At 47.4% G+C, this 23,347-nt stretch overlaps 1 protein-coding gene across 7 annotated transcripts; it reads left to right on the forward strand.

Annotated features, from left to right (window-relative positions):
- The first annotated feature begins 19 nt into the window (after positions 1 to 19).
- Positions 20 to 23,329, forward strand: LOC308183876 (EF-hand calcium-binding domain-containing protein 12-like). Of its 7 annotated transcripts, XM_080570400.1 has the most exons (17): positions 20 to 995; positions 1,789 to 1,973; positions 5,605 to 5,666; positions 6,271 to 6,430; positions 7,179 to 7,435; positions 8,212 to 8,285; positions 8,926 to 8,996; positions 9,831 to 9,951; positions 11,795 to 11,903; positions 12,683 to 12,841; positions 13,747 to 14,004; positions 14,192 to 14,386; positions 15,113 to 15,266; positions 16,012 to 16,238; positions 16,816 to 17,029; positions 17,769 to 18,018; positions 19,219 to 23,329. In XM_080570400.1, exons 3-17 carry the CDS (start codon positions 5,655 to 5,657, stop codon positions 19,379 to 19,381), a joined length of 2,424 nt encoding a protein of 807 aa, XP_080426526.1. In that variant the 5' UTR covers positions 20 to 995; positions 1,789 to 1,973; positions 5,605 to 5,654; the 3' UTR covers positions 19,382 to 23,329. The 7 variants fall into 7 exon arrangements, 6 of the variants coding, with proteins under 6 accessions (XP_080426526.1, XP_080426527.1, XP_080426524.1 ...); XM_080570401.1 differs by lacking the exon at positions 1,789 to 1,973; XM_080570398.1 differs by lacking the exons at positions 20 to 995; positions 1,789 to 1,973 and having other exon boundaries at positions 3,905 to 5,666.
- Positions 23,330 to 23,347: the final 18 nt, after the last annotated feature.

Consider the following 23,347-nt stretch of genomic DNA (forward strand, 5'->3'; position numbering starts at 1 on the left):
ATTTCACCTGAAGTTCTGCTCCTAGCAGCATGAGATGTGTGCACAGCTTTGTGACTCATCAGGTCAGCTCATGGGATCTGGGCCAAGTTCACGGAGATCATCATCAACTATCCTGAGTTGGAAGGGGTTCACAAGGACTGATCGTCAAGTCTAACAGCTGGCTTCACACAGGACTACCTAAAAATTAAACCATATATCTGACAGCGTTGTCCAAAAGCTTCTTGATCTCTGGCTGACTTTCTGCCATGACTGGATCTTGTGGTTAACCCAGCAGGCATCTGAACACCATACAGCCATTCGTTCACTCCCCCACACCCACCAGTGCTGTTTAACATACCTGACATGCATCCCAGTGCCTCATGGTGTGCTCTTGTGACCCCTGGAGACCTCACAACACTCCCAGTGCACTCTAGCATCTGCTGGGTTTTCCAGGTAGACTTCTAGAATGCTCTTAGAGGTTACTAGAGGTGTGGTGGTTTTACTTGGGTGGGTGGCCAAGCTCCACCACAACAACTCCCTCACTCCCCTTCCTCAAAGGGAAAGGGGGAGAAATACAATAAAAAGGGCTCAAGGGTTGAGAGAAGGACAGGGAGATCGGTCAACAATTATTGTGACGGGCAAAACAGACTCAGCATAGGGAGACAGTAAGATTTATTGCCTATTACTAACAAGCTAGAGAAATGAAGCTAGAGAACGAAGAGAGAGGCTTGGATTTTTTGTTGGTTACGGGAGCCTCTTTCTCTGTGTTAATCCAAAAATTGATTCTGGAAAAGTGCTGAGTCTGTAAATGTAATAGGAGCAACTGGCCAACAGGAAAAGGTGTTTTTTGTTGATTTTTTTTTTTTTTCAGTGCTTGAAATTTAAATTGGGGAAAAATGATTTGAATACATCAATTTTTATACTTGCCCAATTCGCCAAGGCCCTTATTAGGAAGGGACTTGCTGGAAAAATTGGATGCAAAGATTTCTTTTGGACAAGGGAAAATGGAAATAAAGGTAACATATTAAACTCTGAAATCTATTCCTGGTGACTCCAGAGAAAGCTCTAGATAGGACTCCCTGGATGGATGTAATCCTGAACCAAATCTATCTGGGAGTTTGGGCTACAGGAATACCTGGGGGAGCAAAGAATGTAGTGCCTGTAAAAAAAAATTAAAAAAAAAAAAAAAAAAAGGAAAATGCTCCCAAGGTATGCTAAAAGCAATACCCAGTAAAGGTGGAAGACAGAAGGGGAATGGAAGGAATAATCAATAACTTTCTTAAATATGGACTATTACTGAATGCGAGTCAGAATATAACACTCCATATAGGCCGAGTTAGAAAGCAGATGGAACCTATCGCATAGTTCAGGATTTAAGGGACATCAATAGGACCACAAAAGATGTATACCCTGTAGTAGCCAATCCCTATAACTTTTTGACAAAATTAGAAAACAGTCAAGTTTGGTTCACGGTACTAGATTGAAAGGATGCCTTTTTCTGCCTGCCCGTGGCAACGGAAAGCCAGAAACTCCTTGCCTTTGAATGGGAAAATCCTAATAGAGGACGAAAAAGTCAGCTTACTTGGACTATGTTACCACAGGGGTTCAAGAACAGCCCCACTGTATTTGGGAAACAACTAGCCTGTGATCTTGAAGCTTAGAAAACCCCTTCAGAAAAAGGGGACACTGTTGCAATACATAGATGACCCGTTGATAGCGACCGAAGAAGAAAAGGAATGTGTAGAATGGACTATTAGTTTACTATTTTTTTTTTGGCATTAGTAGTGTGAACCCAGCCTCTTCCTTTAGTAACAGAGTTTATTGCATCAAGACCATGGACGCGGTATACTTCAGCCGACCAGACTTAAAGGAAACGCCCCTAGAAGATGCGGAGGGTTGGTATGTAGACGGCAGCAGCTTCGTCCACCAGGGACTTTGCCCCACAGGATATGCGATAACAAACATCAGCCCAAAAGGCTGAAATCATCGCCTTGGTAAGAGCTCTTGAGCTGGCAAAAGGGAAAAGAATTAACATTTGGACAGATTCAAAATATGCCTTTGGTGTGGTGCATGCACACGGGGCAATTTGGAAGGAGAGAGGACTCTTATCATCCTCAATTAAACATGCAGAAGACATACTGAAGTTACTCCAGGTGGTATACCTGCCTATTAAAGTTGCCATTATGCACTGTAAAGGACATTAAACAGGGGATACTGATATTGGACGAGGAAATAGATTGGCTGGCGCAGAAGCCAAAGGGGCAGCAGAACGGGCATCTGAGAGTCAAATTTTGGCACTACTACCAGGCATTAACAAAAGCCTTAGAAAATGAAGTAGAGTATTCTAAGATTGATACGCAATTCATTGAAGATGTAATCGGAAAGCGTTACCTACAGGTTTAACACAAATAAATGATGGGAGAATTGTGATGCCATATTATACTGGATGGTAATTGGAGAACACAATAAAGCATGCTGGGGAGCTGAAATATCACAACAGTTTTTAAGTAGAAAGTGGATAGGACCTAACTTGTACACCATCGTCAGACAGGTACTGAAACAATGCGTCATATGTCTTAAGAGTAGCCCACAGACAGGAATCAAACCCCAAATAGGAACAATAGGGAAGGGAAATGTTTCTGGGAAAGAGTGGCAAATTGATTTGTTTGAACTCCCAAGAAAAGGGGGCTTCAGATGCCTATTGGTACTAACAGACACCTTTTCCAGATGGCCAGGAGCATTCCCATGTAGAACTAACAAAGCCAGAGAAGTGTCCAAAGTATTGTTGAATGAAATGACACTGAGATTTGGCGTACCCTCAGTAATGTCATTTGACAAGGGACCACACTTCACTGCAGAACTGACCTACCAAGTCAGCAAAGTTCTGGGGATTGACTGGCACCAACACACTCTGTATAGACTACGCACAAATGGCCGAGTGAAAAAAATGAATCATTTGATAAAAAAACCGGATTGCTAAAATCTGTCAAGAAACCGGTATGTACTGGTAGAACTAAGCCCCTTTGAGATACTGTATGGCAGGCCTTACCAAATGCCATACAAAGGAGAAGATCTAACACAAGCAGGAAACCTATAGCTGCAACAACATATTACAGTTTTGGGCAAGCAACTAGAACAACTCAATAAGAACGTTTTAGGCACTAGACCTTTTATTAGTGTCCCAAGGGGGGGAGTTTGCACTTTAATAAATATTAGTTGCTGTATGTATGTAAATGAGGCAGGACGAATTGAGGCTGATCTCAAAAATATTTGGGAAAAGACCAAGATCTTACATAAGGTAGTTCAAGCTGACACCTCGTGGGTTTGAGAATTATGGAACAAACTGACCTCTTGGTTCCCCAACTTTTCTTGGCTTAAGCAATTGTTAGTAGGAATATTGATCTTGCTTTTACTAGTATTCTTAACCTGTGTATTGGTACAGTGTGCATTTTGGTGCTGTATGAAAGGACTAGATGAAACCTGTAAGCGTAACCAAATCAAGCACCAAGTAGAAAGTGGTAAGAATTTTCTGAAAACTTTGAATCAAGAAGGCGTGTTATAAGCACAAGAATTTTCTTAGGATAAAGAAAAGGGGGGACTTGAGACAGGGAACAAGATAAAGGATGTTCCAGTGTTCCCTTTCCTGTCAGTGACACTCTGGGTGCCCCCGTTTGCTTCTAGGGATGCGCCAGAGCCCTCTGTTTGCCACCAGATGCTCTCGGGACCCCTCCATTCACATTTGGGGATGCTCCAGAGCCAGAGCATCCAGAGATGCACAATGCAGTTGCTCACCACCCGCTGACCGATGCCCCGCCCCTCCCTGAGCAGTGGTCCCCCCACCCCAGCCAACCACCCCTTATTATTTGCTCAGCAAGACATCATGTGGTATGGAACACCCCTTTGGCCAGTTTAGGTCAGCTGTCCTGGTTCTGTCCCCTCCAAGCTCCTGCTGCACCCCAGCCTGCCCGCTGGCAGGACAGAGCGAGAAGCTGAAAAGTCCTTGGCTTAGTGCAAGCACTGCTCTGCAACAATTAAAACATCAGCATGTTATCAACATGATTATTATCCTAAATCAAAACCACGGCACATTAACAGCTACTAGGAAGGAAAATTAACTCTATCGTAGCCAAAACCAGGACAGCTCCCCAGTACGGGAGAGGCCGGGGCCTACTGGGGAGAGTCCCATGAAGGCCACCAGGGTGCTGAAGGGCCTGGCCTCTGTCCTTGGAGATACTGAAAAGCCACCAGAACGTGGTCCTCGGCAAGGGGCTCTCGGTGGCCTTGCCTGAGCAGGGCTTGGACCAGATGAACCCAGAGGTCCCGTCCAAGCTTAACCCTTCTGTGGTTCTGTGTTCCCCAGTGTCCTCCTTTTGGTGACATCTCAGAGGCTCTTCCTGTCCCACAGCCTCGTTGGGGAGTGAGGAGAGGGTGTGTGTGTGGGGGAGCAGTTCCCTAACGTGCAACCCCCTTCCTGCTGCAGGGCCCAGCGAGTTGGCTGGGCCACAGGGGCTGTGTTAAGGAGTGGCTCTGCACCCCTCTGGCTTGAGCGCAGGTCACAAAGGGACACCTCCGCATCACAATGGCAGCTCCCCTTATGCCACAGCGCGCCAGGCCCTCTCTGTCAGTGCCTCAGTGAGCTCGGGCGCTGAAGGAGGCTCTTGCATCCAGTTTTCTCTGGAGGACACGAGAAGTCTCTCCTGTAGCTCAGAGTCTCAGAGGACAAAGGGAGGCGTAGGACGGTGCAGGAGCTATTTGGTGAAGCACAGAGGACATCAAAAAGAGAGTGTTTCCTAGTAGGAAAAATCACAGATCTTTCACTCTCTAGCCTCACGTGCTGACCCAAAGCAGGATCATGACAAACCTGGAAGCGCTAATCACCAACATTGAGCGCTGCAGTGAGGTTGAGGGCTGCACCAAGGTCACGTTTCCCACTCTCAAGAAGCTTTCTGTCAATGGTAAGGCATTTGGGACCTCTTATGAGTGTAGCTACAGACTAATATGAACTCTACAAATTGTGGAAAGCGAGCTCCCTGTCTGCGGGGGAGGCCTCAAGGGTGCTGTGTGTGTGGCCTCCTGCCCTGTCCGTGGTGGCAGTCCTGTGGCCGGGTTCCGCTTGCTGGTGGGTCACACGTGGACATCTGGCTCTGACCGGAAAGATGCGTGCACGGTTGGAAGAGGGCTGAGGTTCCTGATGGGCTCCCAAGAAACTGCCAGAAATACACGTGTCAGGAGGAAATCTGCTGACTTTTCAGCATTTCAACAAGGCCTCTCACGGAGGAGCTGAGCCCCTCCCTGCCTGTGGCTCCTTCCTGCTGCAGCCTCCTGTGCCTCATGGCTCTCAGAAAAGGCTTAGGGCTAAGAGAGGCCCTCCCATTTCAGATGCCTACAGGCTGCATTCCCTTGTCCAAAACCCTTTTAATAGCTCCTGCAGCTGCAGACCTTTCCTGGGGCGTGGCAGGGCTGTTAGACTGATATCAGTCAAAAATTCAGCCAGAGTCACAGATGGGTTCATCCTGGGAGCTGTGTCAGATCATACCTGCATCTGCAAACGCCTTTTAAGAAATGTGCTGATGGGCCATGGACTTGCTGACTTCGAGCTTGACATGTCGTCCCCTTGCTTTCCAGATGTCGTCACGATTTGGGGTGGTGTGTCCAAGCAGGTTCAGCAATTGCTCATGCTGACAAAGGTGGGACTGCACCCTACCCCTCCCCTCACCCCACGGCTTCAGTAAGTCCTGGCAGCCCTGTGCCAGGAAGTGCCATTGCTCTTCCCAGAGCCGCACTGACACATACAGATGTGCCCCAAGTGTGCCAAAGACCAGTTTCTCCGTAAATTTATATATTATTATAAATAATTATAATAATTAAAACCAACCAAACAAAAAATCAAGTATTCATATTTATATCGAAGATATAAAACGGCAGGAAAATGTGTTCAGAACTTGCTGGGGGCTTCTCTGTTCTTCGCTCTCAGAGTGGAGAGAGCAAACAGACAGCTGGGGATGCTTCCAGGGTTATCCCCAGTTGCTGGAAGGGACCTAGCTGAAGGATGGGCTAGACCTCCTCCACCTGCTTTACTTCACCGCATATTTTCTTGAGGGGCAAAGGAAAGGGAGAGAAAATGCCCTGAGTATGTGGGCATACTCAGCTCTCATGAGCTTTCCCAGCTCCCCCATCTTACCCCATGCCGCATTAGGAGTGGGCAGGGCACAGGGCACCCCCTTGCAAGATGTCACAAGTCCTCACTCTGTTTTCCAACTTAAACATGCTTCCCCTTCTTTTCTTTACCAGCCTCGGGCCGTCACTGTAACAGGACTGGGGACATTCCATATTAAAAAATGGTTATCTTTTGAAAACGGCCAGGTGCTCACATTTCGGAGACCTGTGTTTTCGCTGTCCAAGACTCTTGGACAGATTCGTAAGCTGAAACACCGTTGTGTACGTGTTCCTGGTAAGAATACCAATTAAAGTCTTGTTTTCCCATGTGTACATCTATTAAGGGGTTGTGCTGATTGCTGTTTAGAAGTGCTGATAGACAGCTCAGATGCCATCGGAAGGCCCTGAGAGACAGAAAAGATGGCTGGCATAGAAAGCCATCAATGGCCAGATTTGCTGTAATTTCTGTCGACTGCTGCCATTGCTTTGGCTACAGTGTGCCATGGATGAGACCTGCGCAGCACTGAGAGCTTGGTGCTTCATTTGGGGTGGTTCTTCTCTTTCCAATGGCTCCCAGCTTCTCCTGGATAGGAACTTCCGTCGGGCAGCCCCGGGGTAAAGGGCTCTGGTACCAAAAGCAGAGACATTTGGTCCTCAGTTTTGAAGGCCACAGGGACTGTCCAGAACTGTCTGGAAGAGTTCTTGTGCTTGCCTGTCTCAGTGCGAGGCAGGTCTCCCCAGACCAGGAGTGCACTGAGCCTGGGCTCTTTGCATGGGAACCAGCCGCATTCTTCTCGCCTCCTCCTCCTGCGTTCCGCGGACGGCTGAGGTTGTTGGGCTGAGGAGTCACAGCTGTGCACTTGGTACATTGATGGAGTGATTTCAGTTTATCTTGAGGGGGAGCATACATCAGCTGCTTTAAGGAGTCGTACCAGGCTTAGACGACGGCAGCTACAGCAGCATGTTTGAGCTGGAAGCTCCTGGCACTTTGTTTGAATCTGCTCAACTGCAGTGCAGGTTGCATTGTTCCTCATTTTTTCCAGATGATATGAAGATAGTGGTGCTGAGCTATGAGAATATACGCTTGAACGTCCCCTACACCAAGGAAACTGTGCAGAGCTGTTTGGAGGAGACCTTGCAATACTTCTACCGCATCCTCACAAATAGGGAAGACACGGACTTCACGTTAAAGGATGTTGGCACTCTTGCTATCCGAGGGCAAAGAGTGAAAATGACATTTTCTGAAGAGTTTTTACACAGTCTCAACAAGTCCACATACGTGGTAGAGAAGCTGGTCGCTGTAAGTTTATTGTTTCTGCAGTCCTACTTAGAGAGGGTTTGAAGCCCCATCAAAGGCTGGGGGCACTGAGCCCTGCTGGCAGCTGTGAGCTGCCAGGACGCTGGAGCTAGGCACAGTCCATCGCAGTGAAAGCTTTTTGTTTTCCTTCTTTTATTTGCTGTATGACTGCTGGCAATGCGTGCAGTCGTATCGTTGCTGGGCAAAGGACAGCCCTGGAAGGGCCTCGCCATAAATAGGAAAAAAGCCAAAGCAACGGCTAGGCTGATGATGTCCCCGCCGCTGCGGGTGTGAGGCTGAGGCACAAGGACACCAGGCCCTTTTGGCTGCAGGCAGGCCGTTGGTGTGGTTCTCCTGACCCAGCAGAAAAGGTCTGGTCTCTGTGTTCCTCCACACTGCCAATGCAATCCTCTGACTCCTATGAAGAACTCTGGGGATAAAACCAGCTCTGACCCATTTGCGCTGCATTCAGGAATAGTTAAAGCAAGTGACCCCACTGAAAGCAGCAGCTGGAAGCCGGGGCTCACGATGGGCCTTCCCTTGTGTTTGCTCCGTTGACTTGTTCACAGGCTGAGGCTGTTAACTACGGTCCTTGTGAAAAGGTTGGCAGTGTTCCTCACCCTAGCAGATCATGTGCTGTGCAGTGTGTTTTAACTGGCTGAGGCGCTTGTCAAGAAGTTTGCTGAGAGGCAGTGAATTCGTGGAGCTATAGAAAGGCCTCTGTGACTGTTGAGATCATTTCCTTGGACTGATGTCAGATGTTTCTGTCCCTGCTGCAGAAAAAGTTGGTCAGACTGGACAAAGAAACTGCCCTCTTTCCAAGCCATTTTGGCCGTGCCCACCTGCTCCCTCAGTGAGTATATTTGTTCCTGCAACCCTTCTCTGTGCACACTCACGTGTGCTCAGCTCATGATCGGTAGTGCTCTTCCAAATTACTGTTTTGCAGTTAATTTCATCCTTGCTTTTGCTTAGCTTGGACTTATGCATCATCCTCAGTTACTGACTGTGTTCTGCATTTTACCGTTACTCCAGTCAGAGGCAACTGGTTTGCTCTGCAGAGGCGTTGAAGCAACTCACCTAATGTTTCATCTGCTTCTTCTCTTTTATGTGGTTAAAACTGCCAAAATATCTAAAAGAAGTAAGATCCTAATATTTCTGTTGTTTTGAATGCAACACGGACAGGATCTCTTAGCAGGTGGAACAAGGACCAGATCTATGCTTGTCCTCTGTCTGTGATGTTTCCATGTCTTTTGTGAAACTCGTGTCAATCAAAGGAACTCTGAAATGCCTTCTTGTGTCAGGATGACACAGGAGCACTGGGGCAAAATAAAAACCCAAACCTCTGTCTAGCGAGGGGCAGCTGAGCTGTTCCCGAGGCCAGCACTGCTCAGTTTGAATGGTTTAGGGCATGTGTTGGACTCCCCACAGATACCTTGACATTAATCTGGCAAAGGAGCCCTTTTCACAGAATGCTGCCTTCTTCCTATTTCCAGGTTTGAGATTAAGGCGGTACCTCGGCTTGCTAGGGAGCATCTTGCAGAGGAAGAGATGCTTGATGAACAAGGTAATGTTAATGACTGACTGCTGGTGGAGGTTTGTGCCTTTCCCTGTTGTCCTCACTGGGGGGTGCTTGGCACTCAGGTTACAGTGAGATGCCTGGGATAGCAGAGGCACCCTCTGTGCCTCTGTTTACCCTCCTGGTAAATCTCAAGGGACACATTTTGAACAAGATAGTGCTGAAGGATGTTTTTCCCCTGCATTACGTGCCAAAGAGTGCCTCTCTTCCATTTTATGGGTTTGTTTGTGCAGGAGGGAGTAAATGTTTGGCAAGTCCACTAGCACCGTGAATAACAAACTCCGTCTTGAGTTGTGGGAGACTGAGGGGTTGGGCATACCCCTTTGAATCACCATGTTGTCATTTGATGAGAGAAAAATTGTGTAGAGAACAGTGCACAAAGGTTGCCAAGCTGTGCCAAAACTTTGGTTCTCCTCTAAAGCTGGGAACTCCTCATTCTTAATTCCTCGTGAATATCACAGATATAATGTGCTTGAGTTGAATGCACCAGGATAGAAAGCCTGTGTATAAAAACCATTTATGCCGCTCCAAGAAATTGTTGCCCCAAAAGAGATTGTTAGGCACCAAAATGCGTCTCCCCGCAAAACCCCCACTGTTCAGAGGGGATGGACTTGCTGCAGCAGTAGAAAGCTCACACCAAAAGGAGTAATGCAGCACTGTGGATATCAAAGGTCAGATGGGACCTGGTGTCAGGAAAGGGCTTGCAATCTTCTGGAAAACAGGTCTCAGAAGGAGTCACAGGGATACCTCAACTAGCTTATAACATTGCAGAGCAGATCTGTGCCTGATGTCCTGAGAGGTTTTCTCCTTTTGTGTTTACAGCGTCTCTTCATACATTACAACTTCTGCGATTGCGAAGGAGACTTTCTCCAAACACGTTGGCCACAGCTAAAGTGAAGGAAGAAGCAGAGGAGAAAACAAAGGCAAAAGAGCCTCCTGGCAGGTGAGATGTAAAGGATTTGTTAGAGTGGCCTCATGCTCTTGTGCTTGTGTGGCATGCTTTATAGGATCCTACTTCTCAGGAGGTCTCAGTCCAGTGGGCTGCTGCAAGTGTGATCAGCTCTGAAGTCAGAGCTGGTTGCTCAGATTGCTCTGAAGTCAGGTGCTGGTTGCACCTGACTTGATGTCGTCTGCAAACTTATTGAGGGTGCACTCGATCCCCTCATCCAGATCATCGATAAAGACATTGAAGAGAACTGGCCCTTATACTGAATCGCAGAACGACAGAATCATTGAGGTTGGAAGAGACCTCCAAGATCACCTAGTCCAACCTCTGACCTAACACTAACAAGTCCTCCACTAAACCATATCACTAAGCTCTACGTCTAAACGTCTTTTGAAGACCTCCAGGGACGGTGACTCAACCACTTCCCTGGGCATCCCAACGCAGTGCCTGACAACCCTTTCCGTAAAGATGTTTGTCCCAATATCCAACAAAACCTCCCCTGGCGCAACTTTAGCCCATTCCCCCTCGTCCTATCACTGGGCATGTGGGAGTACCCACTCTGTACCCTTCCCTTGCACTGTAGGGATGGAGGAAACCACCACCTGTACTCCCGCTCCATCTACTAACCGCCCTAGTCCCCTGAAATCCCTTTGGATAGCCTCCAGGCTTCTCTCAGCAATTTCATCACTGTCAGCCTGGACTATCAATAGAGGATAGTAATCAGAGGGGCGAACCAGGTTGGGAAGGTTTCTGGCAATGTCCCTGACCTGGGCCCCAGGGAGGCAGCAGACTTCCCTACGGGTAGGGTCAGGCCGACATATAGGGCCCTCTGTTCCCCTGAGAAGGGAGTTGCCTACAACGATTACCCTTCTTTCTTTCTTGGTGGAGGCAGTCCTGAGGTGTGGAGTCAACTTCCTCGCCCTAGGCAACCTCCTGGGTGGACTTTCAAACACATCCTCCCCCACTAGTCTCTCAAGCTCCAAGGCCTCAAACGTGTTGTGTAAGTGCGCCTGGGAAGGCGAAGCTGGTAGGGAGAGGGGTTCCCTGCGACACCGAGCAGGGACCCGTTCCCATTCCTCTTCATCTCCTAGGTCCCTCCCTCTGCCCGACAGCGACAGGGCAGGGGGTCCACCACTTGCTGGGGTGTCTCACCCCGGTGCCTTTCTTTCAGGCCTGGCAGGGAGTTGCTCCACCAGTCTAACTCCTGCTCACACTCCCCGATAGCCCTTAGCCTCTCCACCTCCTCCCTGAGCTCTGCCACCAGGCTGACCAGGTCATCCACCTGCTCACACCTCACACGCACACGGAGTCTCTGCCACCCTCTGATGGCAGCGACAGGCTCAGGCACTCCCTACATCCAGAGACCTGAACTGCTGCCTTTTTGAGCGGGCATTCAGTCTGGGTCGCCACAGACTTTCTAGAAAGAGCTTTCTGCCTGGTGCAGACCACGGCGGTTTAGCTGTAGGTAGACAGCCGGCAGATGAGCTATTCTCCTGAGTGGGGGGGGATGCTCTGCCCTGTCCAAGCGTGCCCTGCCTCAACACACGTCACTATGCAGAGCATTGCCTTGCTGGATGGGAAGTGCCTCACAGGTGCTTGTGGGAATTGTGTTGCGGTGTCTTGTGACTCTCTTATGTGTCTTCCTTTATCTCCTGACTGCTTCCAGTGTTGAGGTCTTCTTGGTGATTAATGCTGATCATTATCCCAGCAGCTGCGAGTCATGCGCATGGTTCTTTAGATTTCCATGAGCCTGGTCTCTCAGTTTGGAGAGAGGGTGGAGAAAAGAAACTCTTCCTGCACTCAGATTCACTTCCTGACTCATGCTGGTGTGTATTTTCAGACTGTTCCCTGAATGTCCAGTCCCAGAAGGAAGGCAGCACAAAGAAACTCCCTGCAAGAGGCTTAAATTGCCATTGCTTACTTCTGAAGATCATAGACACACAGGACAGGTATGTAACATGGACCAAGATAATTTTTGTGTCTCTTTTGATTGTAGATGATCATGTGGGGGTATCTTAGGAAAAGGATGTACGCGCTAAATACTTAGATGTTTATTGTGAAAAGATCCCTTTACTGTATGTCCATTTTTCTGTTCTGAGTATTTCAAAGATGTGCATTTCTCTGAATCTTAGCAATCCCCTGTTCACATCCATAGTTTCATGGAGCATGCCAGAAACTTTATTTGGGCATAGTTTACTTCAGAAAAAAAAAGAAAGAAAGAAAGAAAGAAAGAAAGAAAGAAAGAAAGAAAGAAAGAAAGAAAGAAAGAAAGAAAGAAAGAAAGAAAGAAAGAAAGAAAGAAAGAAAGAAAGAAAGAAAGAAAGAAAGAAAGAAAGAAAGAAAGAAAGAAAGAAAGAAAGAAAGAAAGAAAGAAAGAAAGAAAGAAAGAAAGAAAGAAAGAAAGAAAGAAAGAAAGAAAGAAAGAAAGAAAGAAAGAAAGAAAGAAAGAAAGAAAGAAAGAAAGAAAGAAAGAAAGAAAGAAAGAAAGAAAAAAAAAAGCAGTGGCCCATTTTGAAAAATAGCTCGTTCATGAGTTAGCTCATTGGTCATAACAGAACGGCTTTCTGGTTGCGTCTGTAAGAACCTGGGAGCAAAAAATTGCTGACGAACCTTCAGGGAAAAATAGAGAAGATGAGGGAGAGAAGAACAGTATTAAAAATAAAAATAAAATGAAAAAGAAAAAAACCAGATGAATAACTGCTGCTATTGCATTTCTGGGTTCCTCTAGGAAGCACGCTCTGTACTGGGGATGCAGGCTGGAGGGAAACTGGAGGCATCCGTGGCCAGCAAGGAGAAAGAAGAGACCAGAGAAGCAAAAAGGGTCACATTTCCAGAAGTGCTGGAAGAGCAAGATGAGAGACAAAGGGATGAGATGTGGATGGCCCAGGTACGGGAGGCCCTGTAAAGCATCCCGCAGAGTAGCATTTTGCTGGCTGGGGTGAAGCTGAGTTGTGAAGGTCTCTGAGTCCCAGCAATATTGCCACCTCTAGAGAGCAGGGCACGTGGCTGTTGCTTTTATTGCCGCTGGCACATTGCCATGAGGAAGGAATTCCTGGTAGAAGCCAGGGGACACCAAGAGCAGTCTAGCAGAGTGAGGGCAGAAGCACACTCTCTGTCCCTTGACAGGAGGACACCTTTTCCCTGCCCTGGAACTTGAGTCCAGTGGCTTGAGGCAGCTCCAGCTGCAGCATGCTGCAGGAGAGCTCCAGGAGCAGCTGTTACTTCCGGTCTCTTCAGTTAACATGAAGAGCACTAAGACCATTTTTCGTGAGCGTAACAGCTGACGTTTTGTTCCAGCTGCTCTTTCAGGGCAGGGAGCCAACACCTTGATAAGAGGCAGGACGCACGTGTCTTGATGCTGTTCTGTGACTGCCCGATGGCTGTTTCTCAGCGCTCTCATACACCTGGGATTGGTGGCAGGCCCAGACACCCCTCCCATCTCTATCTCAGAAAAGCCTCAGAGCAGGAAGTCCCCTCCAAAACCATTATACCAATGCGATCTCAACAGTAGGTTTTGTAAGAAGCTCATCTGTTGTTAAAGTACTAACACAAGCAGCGAGGATACGGCTGATGGTTTGACTAATGTCAAGCCAGAAGTGGTTTTGGAGCAGGGTTTCAAACTGTACCATTGGAGAAAACTGTATCCAAAGTTTGTCTTTAAACGGAAAGCAAGTAGGTTTGCTCCATGCTCCAGATGTCGCATTCGTTTTTGCTCCCTGTGTGGCAAGACCAGGCTCTCCCTGTTTGAAACCAACTCAGGACACCGATTTCTGTCATTTGTCTGTTTTTCAGCAGCTACAGGAAGAAGAAGATAGCCTCAGCTCCCCAGAGATCACCTGTGATACAAAAGATGATCTACAAAAGCTGGAGGCTTGGATTCAGGAGAGGAAGCAACTCCGATCTCAGCTGGAAAGCTTTGGAGATGTTGAGAAATGGCTGAGTCATAAACCTACCTTAAGCAGACTGGAAAGTAGAGTCAGGAAACGAATAATGGCAGCTGGAGTAGACCAGAGGGCTAAAAGCAAGTCAGCCGTGACCGACAGGCCAGACGTAAGTATACCTTGTGTTGTGCCACTCTTGGGATTACTGTACTTCATCTCCTGTGGCCGTGCCACGGCCTCAGCATCTGCTCATACGTCGGCAGCGTGACACTGCTTTATCCCAGCCACTTCTGCATCTGCTGGCACAGTGATTCTGGATAACGGTGATTTGAGGGTATTTTCTAATTCCTTTTCAGTGCTCACCACCAACAAGGAGCCAGACCCGGAAGAAGGGTAGCCTTCCCCTTATTCGTGCACCATACCCCCAAGCTCTTCTCAAACTGCATAACCTCCTACAACAACAGAAGTTGACAATGGTAGACATCTTCAGAAAGGCTGGAATGGAACAGAGAAAGATCATGAGAGCAGACTTCATTAAAGTCATCAAGGAGGTATGTAGGGAAGAGAAAAGTAAGGAACTGCTGCAACTTTGCCTTGTTTTGCTGCATGCCAACCCAGAGAACTGGAAAAGCTCCAACTTCTCTTGTGTTACTCTCAGAGGATGGCTCCCACAGCCAGTGAAATGTTGAAGGGAAGAGGGAAGGGAAGGCTGCAGGGATGCGAGGTGTCACCCAGACTGAGTCCCAGGAGGGAGTGAAACTCATTGCCTCATAGTCTCTAAAGACAGTCGGTGCTGAGTAACGTGGCCTGAAGTGGCATCAAGTTTCCTCGTGGTGATACTTGGTCTTTCCTTGACCAGTTTCATATGTCTGCCCGCTGCACTGCCTTTTAGTACCTGTTGGCACAGCAGAGCTCATGCTGAGCCTCACTTTCCACAGGCTGCAGCGGTACAGAACTGTCAAGAGCATGCCCAGGTCTGTTAGGGTTTAGCAGTTCAGGTGTTTTCTGGTATTCTGTTCCAAGCCAAATTAGCTTCTTGACGCCCAGATGGCTGAGAAGTTTGGCACACTGAAAACTGAGAGCTCAGCAGAGGCCAGCAGAAGACCGGTAAATTTTTCAGTGCTTGGTAAACTCCTGTAAAGCTTAAAGCTCAACAGGTTGCCTCTGTGCCTTTTCTGAAAAAGCATTTAAAACAACAGCAAAGCTCATCCCCCCTACTCTGGGCCAAGCCTTGTTTTTTTATTGATCACACTGTCGTCTTCTGTTTTGGTTGCCAGGCAAAAGTTCCCATCAGTGACAAGGAACTGGAGGATGTGGTCATCTTCTTGACTTCTTCAAAACGGGGGAATTATATAAGCAGTGAAGAGCTGATGGAATGTCAAAAGCAATGGCTGGAAATGAGGAAAGGACAGCCCAAAGAGACCAGCAAAGGTGAGAGGAGAACCCTGGGCTGGGAATCTCTCTCTATATCCTTACAGATGCCCTAAAAGTACACAGGTGGCATTAGGGAATGCCAAAGTGGGTCCAGAATATGGCTCCTTGCCACTACTGTCCTGCAACGGGGTTGCTGAAAGGAGACCTCTGGGGAGAAGCTAAAGAATCCAGGGGAAGTGCAATACTCAGCCCGTTAGTGGGAGACAGCTTATCCGGTCTTTTCGGTTTGACTCGGAATCTGAACCCTGAGGTTTAACCTCCTGTACTGTATTTTATTGGTTAGCGTTGATCATCCGGCTGATCAGAAGCAGACCCTTTCTCCAGCTGTTGAGGGCAGCTGGATAATGCAGATTCAAAGGTCCTACTCTTTAAAACCTAGCCCAAACCTGAAGGCTTGCCATGGTACCCGTGTCATTTTTGTCTGAAGGTTTCACATCTTGGAGAGAAGAGGCGTTTTGCTGCTGTGTTGTTGTACTAATTGTTTTGTAGACTAAACATGTATTGTGAGCGTGAAACAGAATGGGGCAAAGCGGAGATGGGAGTAGTCTGTAATACGTATGCCTGGATTGAAAGCTAAAGGATGCTTCCATTCAAAGACCGTCATCTGTTGGGTGCTCCAGACTGCACAAAATGCCAGAGCTTTTTGCCTTATAAACATTGATCAGCCTTGTTTTTTATTTCTGCTACTGTCTAACAGGGTTTCTCTGAGCTTTTCATTTGTTTGCTTTTTAAACTGCTGTAGATGTACAGCCTCAGGTCCGGAGAAACGCTTGCAAAGCTGCCACTTCTCCACCTTCTGCTGGGGACAAAGCTGTGGGGACGAAGCCTTGCTCTCCTACCGAGCCCAAAGAAAAGCTAACACTCTTGGAAGTGCCCCCAGTCAACATTGAGCCAGGCCGGCGACATTTAAACTGTGATGAAATGGAAGAGATTGGAAAACGCTCAAGAGAGAGGAGACGGCTGGAGAAGGTACTGTGGCAGGAAAAAAGGCGCACCTCTACGTGCTTGCGAATGTGGGGTGGGCAGCAAAGGACAAGGTTGGAGATTGTTCTGAATATTAACTTCTCAGAGTAGAAGGTCAGGTAGTCCCTTGACCACATAGTGCCTCACAGCTGAGATGCTACAAGCTGTCTCAAACAACTGGTTTGGCTTCTGAACACTTTGGTGATGTAAACACTCTTTTCTGGGTAACTGAAGTGGCAAGAAATGGGAGTTGAAGCGACGTTTAGGTGTGGCGATGGAGTCATCTGAGCTCTAGTCAACCTGACACAATCAGAAAAAGATGGTGGCTGGGAGACTTTTTTCATCTGGGGCACCTATGTCCAGTATGCTGCTCTTCTGCCTGGTGCTCTAGGGAGCACCCGCCTGCGGGCCTGGCACTGGAAGGGAATGGTACTCCCGGATAAGTGCTTGGTCCCATCGCAGGGTGCTGAGTCCCATCTACACACACTTCTGAGATGGATCCCTGCCTGTAGTTTCTCCAAAGGGAATGTAGCAACTCCAGGGCCTCACTGAAAGCTAACGGGGACCATTCCTTTACTTGCAGATCAAAGACAGCCCGATAGAATGGAAAGAAAAGTGTCGGCTGGTGAGATCTGGGGATGCACCTGTTGATGAACACTGCCTGCCATCAACTACAGAGGGTGACATGGGAGCACTGGTTGACCGGTATCGCAGAAATGCCGTTGTGAGCTATCTGAATTGCTCCAAGCTGTGCAAGGAGCGTAACATTTGTCTCACTGACAAAGCGCTGCAAAGAGGTAAAGCAAAGAGCAAGGAACGTACTAATGTGAACGTACTAAGCCTGACATGCTCATGCCTCTTCCCAAGACCCAGAAGCACGATGCATGTTCAGGGTGGGGCACTGCTGATGGAGAATGTTTGCAGCCCTTGGAGGGCCACGGCAGATGCTGCTGGTTAGGATCAGCGATACCATCAGCAGGGCCAGAGCAGGGCTGAGCTAGCAAAGAGCGCTACAGAGCAGCCAGGGCCACGTCCCCCTGGACTGGTAGCCAGGACCAAACACAAGTGCAGCTAATGGGGCAAGCTCATGGTGATGGGGCAGGTGCAAGGTCAAGCAGGGAGGCCAGACCATGGTCAGGTTCGGCAGGTCCATGGCCAGGCACAGCTGTGGCACAGCTGTGTCAGAGCTGGACACTGCTATACCTGCAACGTGAGCCAAGGGCTGAGCTGAAATGGGGCTCCTGAGCCCAGGGCAGAGAATGCGGGAAGAGGCCCCATGTGAAGTTGGCCAGGGCCATCGTGTCCTCTCAGTACTTGCTGGGCCATCATGTCTTCCTCCTTTCCAGAGTGGGGACGTCTTTTCTGTCCCCTCCTGGTCAGTATCACTGACCAAACCCAGAGGTGACCTGGATCGGATGGGGAGAGACAGCACAGGGACAGGCTTGGGGCAACAGGAGAACAGAGTTTTCTTGGATAAATATATTCAGCATTGGCTGTCCATACACCGTTGCTCTTCTCTGTGCGCTTTGTCAACAGGCCTGCTGCACCCAGGAGACAAGATCATCAAAGAAGGAGAAGACGTGAGGAAGATCAGGCAGCCTGGAGGATACTACAGCACAGGACATGCTGACGCCACATCTTCTCTGAGCATGTCCAAGTCAAAAAGTGCATCAGGAAAACAGGCCAAAGAGGCAGAAAAAAGGTTGGTTCAAAGAGGGCTTATGATCAGTCCCTTCCTGCTGCCCTGCTGTGCATCAGCTCCCACTGCATCAGAGGTGGTACTGAGGTACTGAAGTGAAACATTAGGATGCTGCAAGGGAGCAGCGAGCGATAGCAGAGAGAGAGCGAGATCTCTTCTCAGCTACACGGCCACGGCTGTGTTTGTGCTGACTTGCGGGGTTGCAGTGGTGCTGGCGAACAGTTTCTCTGTACTCCAATCTGCAGAGATGACAGAACTTCTCACCTAAGACGGTCCTCGTCAGGCCAACCCAGCACTTCTTGGAAATCCCCTCAGAGAACGTTTTTTCTTGCATAAGAAAGGCAATCCCAAAGAATCCAGCTGTGGATGCCTGGAGAAGCTCCCCAGTCAGGGGCAGAAGCAGCCCGCTGCAGAAGCGTGCAGCCAGCAGCCAGCTGCTCCTAGTAGGGCAGTGCTTATTTTCCTCCCATTATACCTCAGTTCCTCTGTTTCTCTAGAAAACTGACCCTTCAGAACGTTACTAAACGTTGCAGGAGGAAAGTCAGATGCAGGTGGCAGATCTGTTTTACGGAGCAACATTCTTTGCATCTCAACATTTATCTGTAGGATCTGGAGATGCATGTTTTCTGGACATAGACACAATGTCAGCCCTGAGAACAGAGGCAGTTTGCCCTAATTTTTCTTCCATCTCAGGTCACCCACAAAAGCTTTTCTTCCCAAACGAGTCCAAGTTCTTTTGCTGTCCTTGTCCCTGCTGTCTTCAGACTCGTACTGTCCAAGGAGTTCATGAGTGTGCAAAGGTCTTTCCTGACCCATGAAACTGGGATGTCCACTGCCAGCTTGGTCATAGCACTTGCAGCGTCTTCTTTAGTCAAAGTGATTCCCAAATCCGATTGAATAGAAAGACTCAGCCTCACAGCTGAGCTCGTGGAAGAAAGGCAGTCCTAAAGAATCCAACTTTGCAAGACTGGAGAAGCTTTTGAGGAGAAAAAACACTTTGCAAAATAGAGCACAATCTTCCCAGTTCATCTCAGAGAGTTTATATACTACAGTGACAGGCAACGCATCAGCTCTTAAGATAGCTTCGCAAGTTGGCATTTCCAATGTCAGTCATGTATAAGAAGGACAGGCAGGGATTTCCAGAAGTCCTAGTAGCTGGTTCTTGTCAGGCTCGCATTTGCCATTACTGGTAATAGCAGTGAAGTTGCCGAGAATTTTATTTCCATAAAACGTGCCACTCTCTCTTACCTTTTTCTTTCTTTTCTTTTTTTCTTTCTTTTTCTCTAGGCCTCTTGAGAAGAATAAGAATCAAAAGTCAAGCGACAATAACTTCTGGCCAGGCCATCTCCTGGACAAGATGCGCCTGTACTTTCCAGATAAGGAGCTTGACAGGGCACACGCCTTGTTTAGCTATGTTCCCCCAACCAGGCCTGCCTACCGTGGTATCTAAAACCCTGGCTACAGCTAGCGCATCAGAGCCAGGATACTTGGCCTCTAGAGACACTCCATTCAAGAAAACTCATTTCACCTGAAGTTCTGCTCCTAGCAGCATGAGATGTGTGCACAGCTTTGTGACTCATCAGGTCAGCTCATGGGATCTGGGCCAAGTTCACGGAGATCATCATCAACTATCCTGAGTTGGAAGGGGTTCACAAGGACTGATCGTCAAGTCTAACAGCTGGCTTCACACAGGACTACCTAAAAATTAAACCATATATCTGACAGCGTTGTCCAAAAGCTTCTTGATCTCTGGCTGACTTTCTGCCATGACTGGATCTTGTGGTTAACCCAGCAGGCATCTGAACACCATACAGCCATTCGTTCACTCCCCCACACCCACCAGTGCTGTTTAACATACCTGACATGCATCCCAGTGCCTCATGGTGTGCTCTTGTGACCCCTGGAGACCTCACAACACTCCCAGTGCACTCTAGCATCTGCTGGGTTTTCCAGGTAGACTTCTAGAATGCTCTTAGAGGTTACTAGAGGTGTGGTGGTTTTACTTGGGTGGGTGGCCAAGCTCCACCACAACAACTCCCTCACTCCCCTTCCTCAAAGGGAAAGGGGGAGAAATACAATAAAAAGGGCTCAAGGGTTGAGAGAAGGACAGGGAGATCGGTCAACAATTATTGTGACGGGCAAAACAGACTCAGCATAGGGAGACAGTAAGATTTATTGCCTATTACTAACAAGCTAGAGAAATGAAGCTAGAGAACGAAGAGAGAGGCTTGGATTTTTTGTTGGTTACGGGAGCCTCTTTCTCTGTGTTAATCCAAAAATTGATTCTGGAAAAGTGCTGAGTCTGTAAATGTAATAGGAGCAACTGGCCAACAGGAAAAGGTGTTTTTTGTTGATTTTTTTTTTTTTTCAGTGCTTGAAATTTAAATTGGGGAAAAATGATTTGAATACATCAATTTTTATACTTGCCCAATTCGCCAAGGCCCTTATTAGGAAGGGACTTGCTGGAAAAATTGGATGCAAAGATTTCTTTTGGACAAGGGAAAATGGAAATAAAGGTAACATATTAAACTCTGAAATCTATTCCTGGTGACTCCAGAGAAAGCTCTAGATAGGACTCCCTGGATGGATGTAATCCTGAACCAAATCTATCTGGGAGTTTGGGCTACAGGAATACCTGGGGGAGCAAAGAATGTAGTGCCTGTAAAAAAAAATTAAAAAAAAAAAAAAAAAAAGGAAAATGCTCCCAAGGTATGCTAAAAGCAATACCCAGTAAAGGTGGAAGACAGAAGGGGAATGGAAGGAATAATCAATAACTTTCTTAAATATGGACTATTACTGAATGCGAGTCAGAATATAACACTCCATATAGGCCGAGTTAGAAAGCAGATGGAACCTATCGCATAGTTCAGGATTTAAGGGACATCAATAGGACCACAAAAGATGTATACCCTGTAGTAGCCAATCCCTATAACTTTTTGACAAAATTAGAAAACAGTCAAGTTTGGTTCACGGTACTAGATTGAAAGGATGCCTTTTTCTGCCTGCCCGTGGCAACGGAAAGCCAGAAACTCCTTGCCTTTGAATGGGAAAATCCTAATAGAGGACGAAAAAGTCAGCTTACTTGGACTATGTTACCACAGGGGTTCAAGAACAGCCCCACTGTATTTGGGAAACAACTAGCCTGTGATCTTGAAGCTTAGAAAACCCCTTCAGAAAAAGGGGACACTGTTGCAATACATAGATGACCCGTTGATAGCGACCGAAGAAGAAAAGGAATGTGTAGAATGGACTATTAGTTTACTATTTTTTTTTCGGCATTAGTAGTGTGAACCCAGCCTCTTCCTTTAGTAACAGAGTTTATTGCATCAAGACCATGGACGCGGTATACTTCAGCCGACCAGACTTAAAGGAAACGCCCCTAGAAGATGCGGAGGGTTGGTATGTAGACGGCAGCAGCTTCGTCCACCAGGGACTTTGCCCCACAGGATATGCGATAACAAACATCAGCCCAAAAGGCTGAAATCATCGCCTTGGTAAGAGCTCTTGAGCTGGCAAAAGGGAAAAGAATTAACATTTGGACAGATTCAAAATATGCCTTTGGTGTGGTGCATGCACACGGGGCAATTTGGAAGGAGAGAGGACTCTTATCATCCTCAATTAAACATGCAGAAGACATACTGAAGTTACTCCAGGTGGTATACCTGCCTATTAAAGTTGCCATTATGCACTGTAAAGGACATTAAACAGGGGATACTGATATTGGACGAGGAAATAGATTGGCTGGCGCAGAAGCCAAAGGGGCAGCAGAACGGGCATCTGAGAGTCAAATTTTGGCACTACTACCAGGCATTAACAAAAGCCTTAGAAAATGAAGTAGAGTATTCTAAGATTGATACGCAATTCATTGAAGATGTAATCGGAAAGCGTTACCTACAGGTTTAACACAAATAAATGATGGGAGAATTGTGATGCCATATTATACTGGATGGTAATTGGAGAACACAATAAAGCATGCTGGGGAGCTGAAATATCACAACAGTTTTTAAGTAGAAAGTGGATAGGACCTAACTTGTACACCATCGTCAGACAGGTACTGAAACAATGCGTCATATGTCTTAAGAGTAGCCCACAGACAGGAATCAAACCCCAAATAGGAACAATAGGGAAGGGAAATGTTTCTGGGAAAGAGTGGCAAATTGATTTGTTTGAACTCCCAAGAAAAGGGGGCTTCAGATGCCTATTGGTACTAACAGACACCTTTTCCAGATGGCCAGGAGCATTCCCATGTAGAACTAACAAAGCCAGAGAAGTGTCCAAAGTATTGTTGAATGAAATGACACTGAGATTTGGCGTACCCTCAGTAATGTCATTTGACAAGGGACCACACTTCACTGCAGAACTGACCTACCAAGTCAGCAAAGTTCTGGGGATTGACTGGCACCAACACACTCTGTATAGACTACGCACAAATGGCCGAGTGAAAAAAATGAATCATTTGATAAAAAAACCGGATTGCTAAAATCTGTCAAGAAACCGGTATGTACTGGTAGAACTAAGCCCCTTTGAGATACTGTATGGCAGGCCTTACCAAATGCCATACAAAGGAGAAGATCTAACACAAGCAGGAAACCTATAGCTGCAACAACATATTACAGTTTTGGGCAAGCAACTAGAACAACTCAATAAGAACGTTTTAGGCACTAGACCTTTTATTAGTGTCCCAAGGGGGGGAGTTTGCACTTTAATAAATATTAGTTGCTGTATGTATGTAAATGAGGCAGGACGAATTGAGGCTGATCTCAAAAATATTTGGGAAAAGACCAAGATCTTACATAAGGTAGTTCAAGCTGACACCTCGTGGGTTTGAGAATTATGGAACAAACTGACCTCTTGGTTCCCCAACTTTTCTTGGCTTAAGCAATTGTTAGTAGGAATATTGATCTTGCTTTTACTAGTATTCTTAACCTGTGTATTGGTACAGTGTGCATTTTGGTGCTGTATGAAAGGACTAGATGAAACCTGTAAGCGTAACCAAATCAAGCACCAAGTAGAAAGTGGTAAGAATTTTCTGAAAACTTTGAATCAAGAAGGCGTGTTATAAGCACAAGAATTTTCTTAGGATAAAGAAAAGGGGGGACTTGAGACAGGGAACAAGATAAAGGATGTTCCAGTGTTCCCTTTCCTGTCAGTGACACTCTGGGTGCCCCCGTTTGCTTCTAGGGATGCGCCAGAGCCCTCTGTTTGCCACCAGATGCTCTCGGGACCCCTCCATTCACATTTGGGGATGCTCCAGAGCCAGAGCATCCAGAGATGCACAATGCAGTTGCTCACCACCCGCTGACCGATGCCCCGCCCCTCCCTGAGCAGTGGTCCCCCCACCCCAGCCAGCCACCCCTTATTATTTGCTCAGCAAGACATCATGTGGTATGGAACACCCCTTTGGCCAGTTTAGGTC

This window comes from Anser brachyrhynchus (genome assembly GCF_964034855.1).
Source record: "Anser brachyrhynchus genome assembly, chromosome: 28".
NCBI classification, from domain to species: Eukaryota; Metazoa; Chordata; class Aves; order Anseriformes; family Anatidae; genus Anser; species Anser brachyrhynchus.

What these genes read in the sequence shown, in the direction of transcription:
- LOC308183876 (XM_080570396.1), top strand. Translation starts at nt 6,112, where the DNA reads ATGTGGGCATACTCAGCTCTCATGAGCTTTCCCAGCTCCCCCATCTTA. An exon ending in TGGTAGAGAAGCTGGTCGCT is followed by an intron (nt 7,436 to 8,211) that starts GTAAGTTTATTG and finishes TCCCTGCTGCAG; the next exon opens with AAAAAGTTGGTCAGACTGGA. An exon ending in ATGAGATGTGGATGGCCCAG is followed by an intron (nt 12,842 to 13,746) that starts GTACGGGAGGCC and finishes TCTGTTTTTCAG; the next exon opens with CAGCTACAGGAAGAAGAAGA.